Raw genomic sequence first — 16,415 nt, 5'->3', positions numbered from 1 at the left:
GGACTTTCTGTCCCCTCTTCTATCACGTTCTCTGAGCCTTGGGGTGTGGGGGTTGATATACGTGCCCCATTAGGACTGGGCACTCCCAGTCACTCATTCTCAGCCCTCTGACTGTTGCCCACTGCAGAAGAAGCTTCTCCAGCCAAGGACATCTGTAAGACACGGGCTTTAAACCGAAGCACATTACGCAGTGATGGAGGGATAAGGGCTGCCCAATCAGCGGGGACCCATTGTGTCCACAGCACAAGGACACCAACACTCCATTTCTGCATGAAGAAGAGCCCAAGCTTGCTGTGGTCGCCCCTACCAAGATGTTTGTAGATGTCCCAGTCCAGGATGATCAGGTCCACACCTGGCTCATGGTCGCTGTGCATGGCAACCTGGCTGCAGGGCAGAAAGCATTGGGGGTCTGCCATAAGGATTATAACCATGAACGGTGCAAACACTGCCAAACATCAGCTTCCCTGTGCCTCACAGATCCTGCTTGTGCAGCTGGCGACTGTTTGCGGGGGACTCCATTCCCTAACTCTGCTGATGGGCTATATGACCTTAACCCTGGAGAAAATCCTACCCCTGCTGTGGATTGGCTCAGACAACCAGATTTTCATACCCTAAACCAATAGGCTGGGACCTCTGTGGAGAGACATGATCAGGCTCCCACAGACAACATCTCTGCGATCAATAGCCAGCCACTTAGGTACCATCTGTTTCCTGCGCTCTTAGCGAGAGCAATCAGTTCTCATGGCTGACAGGGGAGTGTCTAGATGGCAGATTCTTGGCAGCTAAGAGTGAGTACTGAACGAAAACCTTTGAATTCTGCAGGGGCACAACTCAAGAGTCGCCTAGGAGCCTTCCAAAGAGAACAGGTTCCCTCAGTCAGAAGTGATTAGGGCCAATCCTAGCAATCTCAGTTTTCTCCTGAACTGCAAAGAGGGGTTCAGGTACAAAACAAGATATGACTATGTCTCGGAACATTCTAGAAAGAAATTCCAAATAAGAGTTCCTTTATGTAACATTGAAATCAAGCCTGTACCTTAAAGTGGCTGTTTTTAAGTACTCGGATGTAAGTCCCACCATGTTTATAGAATCCCTTTGCTCAGGATGTGAGTATGTGTGTGCATGTATTTTAGTGTGTCGGTGATCCAATGAAGGCAGTCTTCCTTTCTTGCTCTTAACTATCATGGGATCCACACTGGGACCTCAGTACCAGGACCGCACCTATCTCTATAGGGAATCCTGCCAGGACACATGACCAGCCAAATGCCTATGGCCACCCAGATATGTTGACAAGAATAGGCTCAAGAGGCCAAGGATGAGTCCCATATTGGTGGTAACGTGTCACACGTGTAGGGCATGTGGCTTATGTCACCCATAGCAGAGCTGGGGTGTCACAATTGCCTAGGAAGGGTCGGAGCTATCTTGAGGCACACCTAGGAAGGCCAGACCCCTTGTATGAGAAGGTTCTCTTCACCCTGCACCGCCCAAGGCACACCCCTGCGAACAGAAATGGCTGGGGTCCCTCCAACAGCCAGGAAGAGGTTCCTGAGACTTCCCAGGAGGCAGTTCCACTCGCTGGCCCACCATCCCTCCTCGCTTCCAGCCTCATGCTCCTGGCTGGGTCACCGACCCTTTAGCCTCACCACCTCTCCGGTGTGGCTGGTGCAGGTTTTATTCTGTGCAAAGTCAGCAGGAAAAGCGAGTTCACAGGACCCCCTGACCCTGAGGTCAGAAGCCCCTAAAGCTGGTTTCTGCCAAAGGTGGTGACCATCCCCAGCAGGTCCCGCAGTGGGGGCGGGGCAGAGGGAGGGGCTTGGACTCCTTGGCTGCACCTGCCACTCCCTGGAGCCACAGCTTCCTCACCGCCTAGTTCTCTCACCCGAAAAGGATTCTACCTGAACAACGCGATCTGAGTCAGGAAAGAAATGCTTAGGCAGAAACCACAGCTGTCAGGTCACTAATCAGCTTATTGTTAATGCCAGAACTTGAGCTTCACCAAGGAGACTGGCAAAGGATCACAAGACCCAAGGCTACAAGGCCAACTTCTGCTCCCAGGAATCTCACACTCACGTGTTCCCCGGGCTGCTCTGGTGGACTAATCCTTGCGGAGGTTGTGAGTGGTTCTCTGTGAGCAGTGAGGCCCAGCGCATGGCTCAGGCTTGGGTGCCTTTGGAGTCAGCCGGTCAGCTCCACGAACTGACCTCAAAGCCGTTCAAAGAAGATTTCACAAAGAACGCCGGCATTTCTAAAAGGGACCCCATTCCACAGACCTCTTTCCTTCAAAGGAATGGGTTTGCAGGTCAAATGGCATACATTACATGGACTTAGAGAACTCTCACTAGGAGGCCTAGACTTTTAATTAAACCTGAGGGTGGTACTTACTGTGGACAGTCAGGAGTAACCACAGACTGGGCACAGACCTTGCTGGCAAAAACAAACCCATCTAGGCAAAATCGCATCCATTGACCATAATATAAGCCAGGCATTGCTACTGCAAACCTTCTTGTTCAGTCCCTGGGTTACATGTAGCCTTTGATCAGTTTAAAAAAACAAACAAAAACACCACCATTTACTCTTTGATAACTTCATACATGAATTCAAACATTTTTATTATATAGCACCCAAGTGCCCTAACCTTATCCCTTTCCCCCACTACTATTTTGTGTGCGAGCGTGCATGTGTGTGTGTGTGTCTGTGTGTTTACACATGCCACAGGAAGTGTGTTGCTCGTGGACAACTTGCAGTTGCCGGCGCTTCCAGTAATCAAAGTCAGGTCATTGTGTTTGGCAGCAAGAGCCTCTCCCCGCCTCTGGTGGGAAAAGCCCCCTCCCCAACTTCTCGCGAGAACCTGATGAGAACCTTCCCACACCTACCAGATCGTAGAGCTCTTGACCAAGTCTTGGGGAAACAGGCAACTTGTCTGCTGGGGACAAGAGTGGAGTCCATCCATGCAGAGAAATAAGCTGTTGACGGGGAGCATAACGGTGAAGTCTATGAGACCTTGCCTTGCTTTGAATTTGGGCTGTCCCCTAAGGATTCGTGTGTTAGAACTGAGTCGTCGATAAGCAATGTCCAGAGTGAAAGGCTGAGCGGTCGGTGAAGGTTAGCGGAGAGCCCTTAGGTGACGGTGTGTCCGAAGAAGAGAGCTAGGTCCTGACTCAGTTCTTTCACGCGAGGCTTTTTACGGTGGCGCCAATCGATCCTTGGCGCGCATCTAGCGCTGTGACTCTACTGCGCATGTGCGTGGCATTGTGCCGCTAAATAGCGGGAAGCACCTGAACTGAGCTGCCTTCAATCATCCCTTTCCCCCAGTGTCCCCCCCCCCACACACACACACACACTCTTTTGAGACAGGGTCCGCTGTGTGTTCCCACTGGGTTGGTCACAGACACGGTTAGTACTATCTTGATTCTGTGCAGAGGGCCCTCCAGAGATGCAGCTTCCCTCCCAGGGGACGAGAGGGAAGGGACCCAAGGCTTTGAAGACCTGAGAGACTCACAAGGTGGCTCACACTGCTGTCGGGGGTTCATGGAGTCTACGAACCTTCACATCCGGAATCACCTTCCTGAGGCTATACTGTAATAACCCATTCAAGAAAGATACAGACTACCATGCTGGTTAAAAGTGGATTAGGTCTTTATTGGCCAGTGACCAAGAGCCGGCTCATGCCTCAAAGCTTCTAGGTCCTGAGGTTCAGGAAAACCGCCTTTTTCAGGCCGAAACTATGAAGAACATAATTGACATGGACGGTAGATGAGAGTCAAGAGTAAACCTTGAAACATTCATTTCTGGCAGAACATAATAATTATTTCACACAACATGACATCCATTTTCACCATCTTTAGTTATCTTAGTTTATGTTAAGTTTATATAACATGTCTTACTTTGGCTAACACCTCTGGGCCAAGGCCATGGAACTCTCAAATATGTCACCAAGGTAGATGTGGCTGTTGTGGGGTAGAAATTTGAGGACAGTCTAAGCAAACACAAAACGAAGTCAGGACAAGATGTCCTAAGTCACTTCAGTATCTGAGACGAACAATTAACCTGGAGGTAATTTGAGGAGTGTGGCAGCCTGTAAGTTATCCATGGGATGCTTTAGTTCCCAAAGCAATCTCTGGGAACTCACCTGCTTGGAATGGACCTTTAGAAGTCCTGATATACTCCATCACTAAAGACACTATACCGCAGGATGTAAGACAGAAAAACCAGGCTGGGTCTGAACTAGAAGCTCCTTGTGGACTGGCATTTCTAGTACTAAAAGGAGGCATGCAGGCTGCAGAACCGCCACCAGTGTCCAGCTTGGCTATGTGCGCTTGCATATTGCACTGTTAGCATGACTAGCAAGATGCTCCAGCTGCTCCAGTAGTGGATTAACTGTTACTTCCCAACTGTAGCTAAAGCCAGCCCCACAGGAGGGACTTGTGTTTGGTCCCATCAACCTGAGGCAGGAAAATCCTAATACCCTGTGAGGTGGCTACGGCTATTGTCTTGTTAAACAGGTATAATGTGTTTATCAAATTATTTTCTAACCATTTGCGTTCATGTCCTCGGACAAGCGCTGTCAGGGGAGGGAAAGCAGTTATCTTACTGGTGGGAGTGACTGCAGACACGCCTATGCAGTCCAAGTGTGAGGAATGTCTGTTGCTGTGTAGCATGGCGGCCCAGTGGCCAACCATAAAGGAAAGAGAATCCGATCGCCCCATACCCATCAAGACTCAACTACAGAAGGGTAGAAAAAAATGTAAGGGCTGGAGGAAGATGGAGAGATACATATATTCCCTCCAGAATGAGTACAACCATCGCTGCCCTGATTGAGAGTAGCTGTAATTATCTCCATGAAATCAGGACTACTATTTACTCGTGGAGGGCTGGAGAGGGCTCATGAAGCTCACGGTACCAACAGGGTTTTCGAACAAGATCCTAAGGAAGCCTCTTCGATCCGCGAGGTTCTATAAGCAGTAAAGCAGCACCTGAGAGGGGCTCTTCAGTAACGCAGCTTCCTTTAAGCTGCCCAGGGGTGATGGCCGTTCTTGGTTGTCATTTTGACACGCCTGGGAAGTAGTTCCCTCAAATGAGGAACTGCCTTCATCGGACTGGTTCATGGATGTGTAGACTGGTTCATGGGTGTGTATGTGGGGGCATTTTCTTGACTGCTAATGGATGCAAGAGGGCCCAGTCCACTGTGAGGAGGTGCCATCCCTAAGCAGGTGGCAAGCCTCTGCTTCCCTAGATGATGATCTGGAAGATGAAATAACTCGGTTGTGGCCAGAGTGATTTATCCCATGGCAGAAAAGAAGGACCACTCTTCAGTGTTGTGGTTTGCCCAGGGACTTCCCAGGGGTGCAGCGGCCTTCTGAGTCCTGCATGCATACTCCTGACACCCCATACACTCTCTACTTTACCAACCAGGATTGCTGGTGCCTACCTGAGGTGAATGGAATTTTATTTTTTACACCTCCTCCGGAAAAGTCATGACAGGCCTCAATCAGTAGCCCAGGCTGACCTTGCATCCATGATCCTCCTGCCTCAGGCTCCTAGGTGCCAGGATATCTTTTACATGAGATTAAGTCAGCTTCAGTATTTTGTTATAATTAACGGAAAATAGATTGTTGCAGGCACCACGCTTCTTATGAATTCAAGCAGATTGCTGGTTTATGTGCATTCTAAATATGTAATCTACTACCACCTTTATTAGTAAAACAAAACAAAAATCACACAGTATATCCAACCAACTAATCCACAATTAAAACTACTGGGGAAGCCTCGCAGCAGCGTCAAGTGTGACTGAAGAGTCGTACCCTTAGACGGCCCACCTTTGCTGCCGCAGGTTTTTCTGCACTGATTTTGATCTATTTAAGTTGGGTGAGGTTGAACAGCTAAACGCTAAGGTGTAGCTCTCCCGGTGTCCTCTTGGGCCTAAAGGAGGAGCCTGCGGCTGACAATCAAAGGCATCTCACTCTTAGTTCACAGTTTATTTTTGCAAAAGTTGTCTTCCGAGGTAAACTACAAAAATTTTGCCTCCGTTGGGTACCCGATCTCAAGATTCAGCGTGTTAGGCCTATCTTCCAGTTCTTCTATGCTGTCCTCTATTCTTCCATTTGCAGAGAGCTCACCATATACAGCAATTCCTACCCAATGGCCAAGAGGACCAAGGGTGCACCTGAGCCAGGCCAGGGGAACAGGCACTGGAATCGGGCATAGGACAGGTCTGGAGAGAAATCAGAGGAGGGAGCTCTGGGGGGTCCCTCGGCCGTCTGGGCCCTGAGGAGAGTCACGGGGTGTCCTTTGGTTATAGTGGAACCACATGTGCTAGTCTGATTGGTTAAGAAAGCTCAGCCTATACTTTTGTGACACATGTTTTATTTATAGGGGATTAAAATTTTGGCATATACATGACACAAGCATTAAATATAGCACACTTTCCATGATAGAAATGATCATACTGTCCACCAAGAAGCCTCAATTCCAATCACATAATGCATATGCTAAATGGTACACCTGGGGAAGGGGGAATGAATGCATTTTGGTTCTCTGTAACTTCTAAATGCATCCAAGAAATAATAATTTAATGTTCAAAAAGCTTTTAATAAACAAATTCAGGGTAAAATTAGTTGAAATATTTATAATACTATTTCATCATTACACAGTATGTTCAATATACAACCGCTGACACTGCAAAGGAAAGGGGATCAACTGCACCCACAAGTAGGAAGGCTGTGCGCGATACTGTCATATCAACATCCACGCCGCAGGAAACACTGGGCCCTACAGGTAGTGCAGCACGGGGAAGAAGTACCCACAGTGTTCCTCACACACAGGCCATCTTCCCGCTGTCCTGCTGCACGGTACTTCATCTCAGACAGCCAGGCCATCTCTCTTCCACACATCAAGGGTGACAGTCCTCATCCAAAGCACTTGACATTTACAATTTACAGAGCACTGCTCCTCACTGCTCAGCCGCGTTTCACCTTAGTGCCCGGTCAGGTAGTCCTGGGTAGAGTCTGAAGCAAACGAGTCTGCGTCCTCATTGTCCGAGTCCTCGCTGCTGTCGTCGGCAGCCGGCTCTCCCGTGAGCGCTATGCGGGCATAGTCATCTGTGTCTATGGACTTGCAGAAGTGGATGGCGTACTTCAGCTTCTCCTCCAGTACCTGCTTGCAGGAGTACCGGGGCAACTTGAGCAGAAAGAAGCACGTGTAGGACTCAGGAAGGAAGTGGTCAGGAGGGTTGTATTTATCCAGGACCTGTCAGGAGGAAATATTAAATAATAAGAGAGTGTGGTGAGGGACAGTGAAACTCTGGGTTTAGTTTACTGTGTTTACTTCAGCCTCACAGAAGCTATCTATTTGGCTATAAAAAAAAACATATAAGAAAATATAGAATCTAACTTGTTTTAGAAATTTTAAAAAAAAGTAACTCATTCCTAGGGCCGGCAATAAAAGAAGTAAACCAATGCTACTGTGATTCCTGCTCACCACAAGCAGTCACACGCAGGTGGCCAATGGAATAGCCTGGCTGATCATCGTCTAATGGTGTGGCGGAAGCCTGTCACCCAACTGGCACTAGCCGGGAAAGGGCACGCAGCCACCAGAGGACGCTCTTTCTGAGAGTGTCAACTCACTTTCAGGTCAAGATACTAGGCAGCAAACACGATTCTTCACTGCTGTTTATGAGAAAGCTTTTGTTTGCTGTCAAAGACGGTCCTGAAAGATGGGTATTTTCATAACCCCAGCCACAGACATGTCTCTGTGCTACTGCTACCAGGACAGAGAGTGTTAAGTCTGGTTTACCCACCTCAGTGACCTTAAAAGGCAAACTGAGCTCATTTAAGTCATCAGACCATTGAGTTCTAAGACAAAGCAAACTTGCTCTCAAATGTATGAGCAATCTCATTTTCTTAGTAAGCATAATATTTAGTGATCTACCTGATCCAAAATCAAACAAACACTTATGAAATATGAGTGTCTAAAATCTGTATGCTGCTATAACACTAGCACACTCCGCTTATGGTTTGACACACTTTGCAAAAATATGTGATGGTATTCAAGATCAGCAATTGTAAAATTTTAAGACTTAACATTATAGAAGCTAGATATTTTCCATTTTCATTTCACAAAAGCTGCTCTCAAGTGTTCTGCAGCAGAATACACACAAGGGCAGGTCGGGGTGAGGAGCCTACCTGGATGACAAAGTCTCTACCCCGGAAGTCAGCAATGGTCCTGGGCAATCTTGTCCGGCCCCACACAAAGCGAAGGAAGAGAGACCGTTCCGTGTTAGAGAAAGACTCCATCACCTCCCAGAACCACTGGACCAAGGATGCAGAAGGTTCAATCCCTTTATACGTTGCCACTGACTTTAAAAGATGCAGTGGAATGTCTGGGCTCCCACACACCTAGAAAAGACATCCTATTAGTGCAGGCTCGCACTTCCGTCTTTTTTCTTTCAACAGGATCGCCCTTTTCTTTTTCTCTAATAAGGTTCCTACAGACCCAGGAGAATGAGAGCACCACCCTGAACCTCAGTATCTAGTGGGCAGGCAGTGAAGGGGGCACACTGTGTTTACTTTCATTTACTGTCATAGTCAAGTCGTGGCTTTCCAAATGCAAGGGTTTAAGTAAAGGATCAAATAATGAGTGGGCCAGCATGCCAAGGAGGTTCCAGACAGCACAAGGCAGCACGTACCATCGTCTCTAGCTCGTATCCAGTGAAGAGAGAGAGAAGGGGCACAGGCACCACTCGGGCCATCCCTTCCCGGACAGCAGCCACTTGCTCATCAAATTCATGGAGTCTTAAAAAAACAAATGAACAAAAAGCAAATTTTCTTTACACTTGTGCCTACGTTTACTGGGCACCTTGTCTTGCTGGTACCAAGCATTCCACACAGCACTGCCACCTCACAAGCCCCAGGGAGGAGGAGAGGAGGGCTCTGTGACAGTCTTCAAACACATCACCTAAGAGCTCACCTAGACTGGTGCACAGGACACACCTTCATGATTAACTAAGGCTGCACACACTCTGGGCACTGTCTGAGGGCAGTGCTGGGCAGCGATGGTGCCACAGCTCACCAGAGCTTTAATGCCAAGGTACAGGCACACTGGGTTGGTGGAGGCTACTCTGTGTTCACATGGCCCCATCTGTGTCCCTGTCCCTGAGGAGAGGGGCACAGAGAGAACTGATATATATCCCCGTTGGGACTGTCCTCTAAATAAGCACACTCTATTTCCCTTGCTAGAAATTTCAGGTGGGAGTAACAAGTACTCTGAACCCTAACCGCCAAATAAAACTCCTAACAAAGATCAGCAATAGCTGAAGAAAAATGAGCACAGTTTTATATATGATACATCTGGAAAAACGCAGATAGCCAAGTAACTGTTACTTTTGCCATTTATTAGGTCAAAACGATTGGAAGAAAAGATGATCACAAACCTGTAGTTTATTGCCAGCCGGACATACTCTGCACGGTTGTCCAGGGTGATGTGTGTGTGCTTGGAGCTCAGCTGGATGTCCTGGCCACTGGCACTTGGCACTGTGAAGGGCAGGCTCATAGCCTCAAACTCCTCTGAAGTGGCTTCATTGTCACGAATATACATGAGTCCAGGAATAAAATCTTTATCAACCTGTCAAAGAGAAATATAGCATACATGCTAAATCTGGGTGGTCCCCACCACAGAACCAAGTCCTTCCCAAGCATGCCCAGTCATACCTGACTTTATCTGCCTCTGAGTGTCTCTAGAATAAAAGGGTATGGCAGGTTTTCCCAATCCCCCCAAAAGATTTCTACAAGTACTTCACCCAAGGAGCTAAAGAAAGATCAGAGAGTTCTTAAATTAACTGCTGAAAAAAATAACTGTGCCTGGTAGGTGACAGGCACTCCCCTAAACCCTGAAGAGCATGAAGAGCCAGAGACACCAGGCTGTGACTGCCCTATCAGTCCCTGTTCCTGGGAGCCTGGAGTATAGCATGTGTAGATCCTCCTTGTTGCTGAGCACCAGAAAGTGCACAGCACGCCAACTCTCTCACACCCATACTTTGCTCTGCACTAGAATGTGGTTAGGGGCCAGCTGCCTTCATACACCCAGGGGTGTTAGGTCAGATCCCAGAAAAGCCTGACCCCTTAACAAGACCCTCAGCCCAGATGATCACCTCACTGAGGTCTGCAATGGTGAGGCTCATCCCAGCCAGCTGCTTCCACACAGGCTCAGCGAGATTCAGGCTCAGAGGACTCCCAGTGCGGATGGCAATGCCCAGTAACACCCCTGGTCATTCAAAACAGAAGGTCAGAATACTTGGAACGGATGAGAAGTTGCTTCTCACTTATTCAAAAATGCCTTGGAGTATCAGCTCTGTACAGAGATCAAGGAGCCTTCCATACCAGCGCCAAAACTGAGAGCTGGACCCTACAGCAAGTCCTACTCAAAACTTACTTCCTTTTCTTCCTGAGACATGTTTCTAACTTTTCATATTCTTTTAATACACGGGATTAAACCACAGTAAGCCAACTCTTGTCCCTTTGATGGCAGAGCAAAGAGATGGTTTTCTCCGCTAAAGTGGGTATTTAGCTACGGGGCAGTAAGAGGTGGAGCAGCACTGGAGTGCCCTGCACAGACCCAGACAAGGAGGGACGGCCTACTTTGCAAAGGCCATCTCTTCCCATGCATTCCTGAGTTTCAGATATGCTGGGAATGCAAACCTAGTATTTTGGCTCTTCTGCATGCCAAAAAGAGCATCTAGCCTCAAGCACATAGTCACACACTGCCTACCCACAGAAGGGCCATAACTTCGGAGGGCTCACCACTATCAAGTCCTTAACACTGCATGTAAGATGAAGAGCAGAATCTTTCCCTCCATAATGTTGGTAAAATGTATGACATCACTGCACATCCCTTCCACCCCTACTGCCTGAGATAAACAAGGGATCCTGCATTAACTGGAGGCCGGGGCAGAGTGTATGGAGACGACCGAGAGGCCCACCCAGGAAGCGGAACATGCTGCAGTGCACAGGTGCCCGGGCGGCAGGGTTCAACAGGTAGCAGTCTCTGTTGGCACCAGATTCATCCCTGCCATTGGGAGTCACGATCAGAAGAGGAGTGAGTCCATTTTGTAGCTCCTCGCAAATCTCCGCTATGGACTCGCTGTAGCCACCCCCACAGTCATCCACAGATTCACCTAGAAGGAAGGGAGAATCAGCAACACACAGGCCACCCAAGCCCGCCTGTAGGCACAGCACCAGGCAGTGGCCACTCTGCCCCTCTGTCCTGCTACACCGTTCTGCTCACTGTCCCCCAGGCGCCCTCCCCCAAGCGAGCATGCACAGCCAAATCTCACCAACAAACTTGACTTTCCAGACTCGGTGAGGAAGGAGTAGGCTGTCAGGACTGAAGGAACTCATCTTAGCACACATCTGCCCAAAAACAGACTTGGTGCCATCAGGACCGGCTAACCCACCTTTACTCCTGGAGCGCTTAACCTAAAAGACAGAACGAACAAAAGCATGAGATACCGGGCGGCAGAAAACACACAGCTGGGAAGCAGCTGTAGAGAAGCCTGCCTATACGATTCTCAGAACTCCTCCTCTCCACTCCGTACTTTGAGACCCCCTCTGCACCTCACACTGACCCCACCACCTCACAACACTGTGGCTCCTGCTGTGTAACACCTGGATGATTTCTCCCATAAGCAGGTCCCACAAGGAGAAGCAAACAAACAAGTCCATGGACAAGGCCCACAGAAACAGAAGGGCACTGTGGCCCTGCACCCCACTCCTGGGTGTGAGATGGTGACAGCATGCTAAGTTTAAGAAAAACTGGCCATGCAAATGTACTTGTATTGTGAGTCCTCCAGCAAAACCTCACCATCTTCAGCCAACTTCCAATGAATTCCAGGTCAAGCTTAAACCACTAGTTTTCTTCAACAGCACAAGGAACCACATAAACTAAGGCACTACAACAAAAATCACAACTTCCTACAGAATGTCTCTGTCTCTGTCCATACACTAAGCGACATACCTACACAGGCTACTTCCTATAAATTGCACAGCAACCCTGAAAGGGATTCATAGTCTCCGGAGGAGATGAGCTTCAGGAAGACAGCAACAGGGCTGCACAGACCAGCCATGGAAAAGCACCAACTACTGGAGCCCGGCTGCCTGTGCATTTTACCAAAAAAATGAGCAGCGTGTGGACACGTTTACAAAACTGACAGGCAGTAAACCTCCACACAGGTGGCACTTTCTCTGGTCAATAGAAGCACAGGGGATATCAGCTGACATTAATTTGAATTTTCCAAAACAAACATGAGTGAACTCTGCAGTAAATGTAAAGTGACTTAAACTAGGGTAGTGGCACTGTAGTCCCAGTACTGGGGAGGCGAGAGTAGGAGCCCGAGGTCAGTTTAGGCTATACAAAAAGACCCTGTCTCAACAGCACCCCCCCAAAAACCCTTACCCCCACAACCAAAAAAAGCATGTTAAATACTTTTTATGGATACTGATTTTTCAGAATTTTCTGGTATCAAACATATTTTCCTCACCAGGGGCTCAAAGTCCCAACCCTCCCTGAGTTTATTAACAGTTATGGTTACTAGGAGCAGGGAGTGTCACTTTTTCCAATGGCATAGTCACTGATACCTGGTAAGCCTCCCAGTGACCCAATAAATAACCCTAATTAAGTCCAGTGGATCACACAAACATCAACGACATCAAAGTACTTACAGAAGGCCCTGTGGAAAAGGAGCAGGTTTCAGCAAGAGAGGGAGTGAATACAAGAGAGGGTGAGGAGGCAGGGGTGGGGGCTAGCTAAAATTCATCATAGAAAACAGGAGATGACCTGGGGCTCACATCTGCAGCCCAGGCAGTGGGCAGTGCTAATCCCTCCCGCGTCTTCACAAGCTGGGGCTGTGCAGCATCACTGTAAAAGGCAACCGCACGGCCAGTCCGATTCAGTGCTGTCATCTTGACTTACATCTTTACCTCAAGGGTCTAGTTTTGGTGGGAAAAATTCTGTTCCAATATCTGGAGAACTCTCTACTCTCGGGAGATCACACTGCACTTACTGCAAGCTCTGGTGCCCAAATACTACGGATGGTGGAGCCCCAGATGTCAGTCTACACTGTACACCGGTCTAAGAATGCCTGCCTTTTTTTTTTCTTTTGCCATTTGTTAGTTTTACTTTTGAACATACTGAACATTTTTAAGACAAAATTAAGGACATAAAGACAAGTAGGAAACAGGTATTATTGAAAATCTGCAAGGAACAAAGAGAGTAAGCAGTAGCATGCCCACTGCAGGACTCCAGGCTCCAGGCAGTCAGGGCCTCATTGACACCTCCAGCCCTGGACTCCCCAGTGAGACTCCCGGCTCCAGGGAGCCTGTAGGTCTGTCTGAGACAGGAACCTGACCCAGGAATGTACAGCTTTTTCCTTGTCTTGCAAACTTTAGAATGCACGTCATTCAAGGTGGGGAAATAAAAGCTTTTTTATGGACCTAATTAAACAGCCATTTATTTGCGGAACTAGATGACCGACTCACAGCTAGCACTAGCTGCTGTGACGCGCACCACTAGAGACACCAGCTCCACCAATGTGGTCACATGTGCTGCCCAACAAAGACAAGAGTTTGATCTCTTAATTCAAAATGCCCCCAAGTACAATTCAGAAAAAAATTCTTGTCATGTAATCAACATCAGGATAAAAATCATGTGTTAATACAAAGGTTGAGTAACAAAGAATTTGTTCTTCGTGGCTCTCTGCTTCTGATCTAAGAGGCGAGGCTAATTTCATTTGCGTACTAAATGTCAAATGCCACGCACTGTCATAGTCACTACTGCGATTCCTCTCTATTTTTAATGAAACTTTCAAAGTCTATGTGTATGTGTACTTAGAAGCAGTGTTAATTCAGAAACGCCCTGCTATTCCCTTCTTTCTCATGAGATCTAGTAATATGGGCTCATTAACCTGGACAACTCACAAGGCTCGAAGGGATGTGAACCGTTACGTGTAAAAGAACCACAAGTAACAAGAGCGACCTAGCTTTGCCTGTAACAAACATACAAAGGCCACATAGAAGAAGGGGCATTATCACCTTGGGGGGGAAATACGCCTGCTCCTTACCTTACCTTTTAAAAACTTCTCTTTGCCTGTGCTTTTGGGTTATGACAAGTAAATCTTTCTTATTTTTACATAAGCAAAAATCTCCCCTCACCTCCCAACTCTTTAAAGCCTCTTGCATCACGGAGCACTACACGCAGGAAGCCTGCTCCTTAAGCCAGGAATGCTGATTTTCCCCAAGACTATAGTGATATTTTATTTATGTTTTAATAAATAAAGCTTGTGTTAAGATCAGAAGGGCAAAGCTAAGCCATTAGAGGTCAGGCAGTGGTGGCACACACCTTTAATTCCAGGATTTGGGAGACAGAGGTAGACAGATCCCTGGGCTACACAAGATCAGTGCAGAAGCAAACCCAGGTGGTGAGGCCTTAAACCTTTAATCCCGGCACTAGGGAGTTACCCGCCTTTACTCCCAGCACTAGAGGGAAGAGGCTTGGGCTGCTTAGGCTGTGGTCACCCAGCCTCGGCAGAGGTTAAGACTTCTCTAGTGCCTTGGCTGCTTTGTTCTTTTGGTCTTCAGGTTGACCCATATCTATGTCCAGGTTTTATTATTCATGCTGCACTCGAGACTGCAGGGACATCTCTTGCACCTTTATTATCTATCCGTGCTGCATTTGAGACTGCAGGGACACTTGCTGCACCTTTATTATCCGTGCTGCATTTGAGACTGCAGGGACACTTGTTGCACCTTTATTATCTGTGCTGCATTTGAGACTGCAGGGACACTTCCTGCACCTTTATTATCCGTGCTGCATTTGGGACTGCAAGGGTACCTCTTGCACCCTATTATTCATGTTGCATTCGAGACAACAGGGACACCTCTTGCACCTTTCTTCTCTGTGCTGCACTTGAGACTGCAAGGATACCTCTTGCACCTTTATTCTTTGTGCTGCATTCGAGACTGCAGGGCACCTCTTGCACCATGGAAGCATCACCTGTACAGCTGTCAGGCTGGGAAAGGGAGTTACCTGGATGCGGTTCAGCTCCACCACAGGTCCATGCTGGCGGTCTCGCACCATAGTTGCTTGCACTACTTTTCGGAAAGCTGCTTCCTGAAACGTGAAAAACAGACAGAGTTTATAGGATCTGAAATAGAAATCGGCATCCCAGGAGAAACCATGTCACTGTTTTATATCCTCTATTTCTGAAAGTCAGACTTCCTTAAGAAGATAAAATGGCTGTCCTTTACAGGGTGTGCAATAGAGCCAAGTAGCCTGGAGAGCTGTGTAGAGGACCGGAGAGTTTGTAAGCATGACTGACAGTTGAACAAAGATTCAGCTCTCTCAGAAAGAGCAGACAGGAGGGCTGGAGCTTTGCAAACACCTGCCCAACACAGGTCCAAAAGACTGAGCAGTGGCAGCAGGGTCTGATGCTGACCCTCTTAACTGCATCACAGAGCAGCTGGGAGTCAGACCTGCATGGGGAACACACTGTAAGCACACACTGAAAGAAACCACAAGGAAGATGGCCAGGACAGTGTGGGCATCACACTAAGGATTCGGACATCATCCAGAAGGAACACGTGAGGAGCATTCAAAGGAAACAGAGCCAGTAGTAGGGTCTCAGGCCTCTTTGCTAAGGGCACAAGAGTACCTTTTTTCAGAGCTGGGAAGGGGAGATCTGTAGAAACACAGGCCTCCAACAGATCCTAAGCCCCTCGCTCAGACCAGACTCCTAAGAATTCCAACCCAAGATAGCAGAAACAGAGACAGTAATCCAAGAAGCACTGGAGGTAAGATTTGGTTTCAGAGGTGGAGAAACATCAGCACCATGCCTCATGCATAGCCTCACCTGCCTTCCTGCACACCCCACTCACACTTGGGGCTAAGTTCCTGCCCCAAGAGAGGCTTTCCTGCTTTGAATCCCTGTTGTCCTGCTCTTCTCCAGTGATACTGGTGGAAATGTTCCGTTTAGTTCATTTTTTAAGAAAAGGTCTTGCAACTCCTAGCCCTGAGCCCATTACGTAACCTGGGATGGTCTCAAACTCACAATTCTCCTGCAGATCACAGTATTTATCACCACATCCAACTCCTTGCTGGTACCCTGAGTTAGAGGCAGTAGGACTTCCTTCCTTTGCTCAGCTGCTGGGGCCCTTCAGATGCTCACTTCACGCTGCCCTATCCTGTTACTGCTTCACTGAAGAACCCCACACCACAGCCCATGCTGTCCCGCCCAGAGGTTCCAGCATCTGTAGGAGATGTTCTCACACCACTTCATGAGGGTGCAGCCTACCCTTTAAGTTCTTCCCCTTTGCTGCCTACCGCCCTCTTTTCAAAAGACAAAACAAGGTAAAAAATGACAGAATTGCTATTTT

The 16,415-nt window shown here is 48.1% G+C and overlaps 1 protein-coding gene across 1 annotated transcript in view; it reads right to left on the bottom strand.

The window, feature by feature from the left end:
* Window positions 1-3,664: 3,664 nt before the first annotated feature.
* Herc2 (HECT and RLD domain containing E3 ubiquitin protein ligase 2) overlaps window positions 3,665-16,415 on the bottom strand; it is a 165,121-nt gene continuing 152,370 nt past the window's right edge. The window contains exons 86-93 of the mRNA XM_057756050.1: window positions 15,070-15,153; window positions 11,324-11,465; window positions 10,970-11,164; window positions 10,142-10,254; window positions 9,425-9,615; window positions 8,681-8,786; window positions 8,178-8,390; window positions 3,665-7,242 (exon numbers count right to left, since the gene is read on the bottom strand). Coding sequence (XP_057612033.1) covers window positions 6,970-7,242; window positions 8,178-8,390; window positions 8,681-8,786; window positions 9,425-9,615; window positions 10,142-10,254; window positions 10,970-11,164; window positions 11,324-11,465; window positions 15,070-15,153 — 1,317 coding nt within the window. The 3' untranslated portion in view covers window positions 3,665-6,969. The remainder of the gene's footprint in view (window positions 7,243-8,177; window positions 8,391-8,680; window positions 8,787-9,424; window positions 9,616-10,141; window positions 10,255-10,969; window positions 11,165-11,323; window positions 11,466-15,069; window positions 15,154-16,415) is intronic.

This window comes from Chionomys nivalis, chromosome 23 (assembly GCF_950005125.1).
Source record: "Chionomys nivalis chromosome 23, mChiNiv1.1, whole genome shotgun sequence".
Lineage (NCBI taxonomy): Eukaryota > Metazoa > Chordata > Mammalia > Rodentia > Cricetidae > Chionomys > Chionomys nivalis.
The sequence above is the reverse complement of the archived record's forward strand: the minus strand, read 5'-3'. Positions and strand labels throughout refer to the sequence as shown.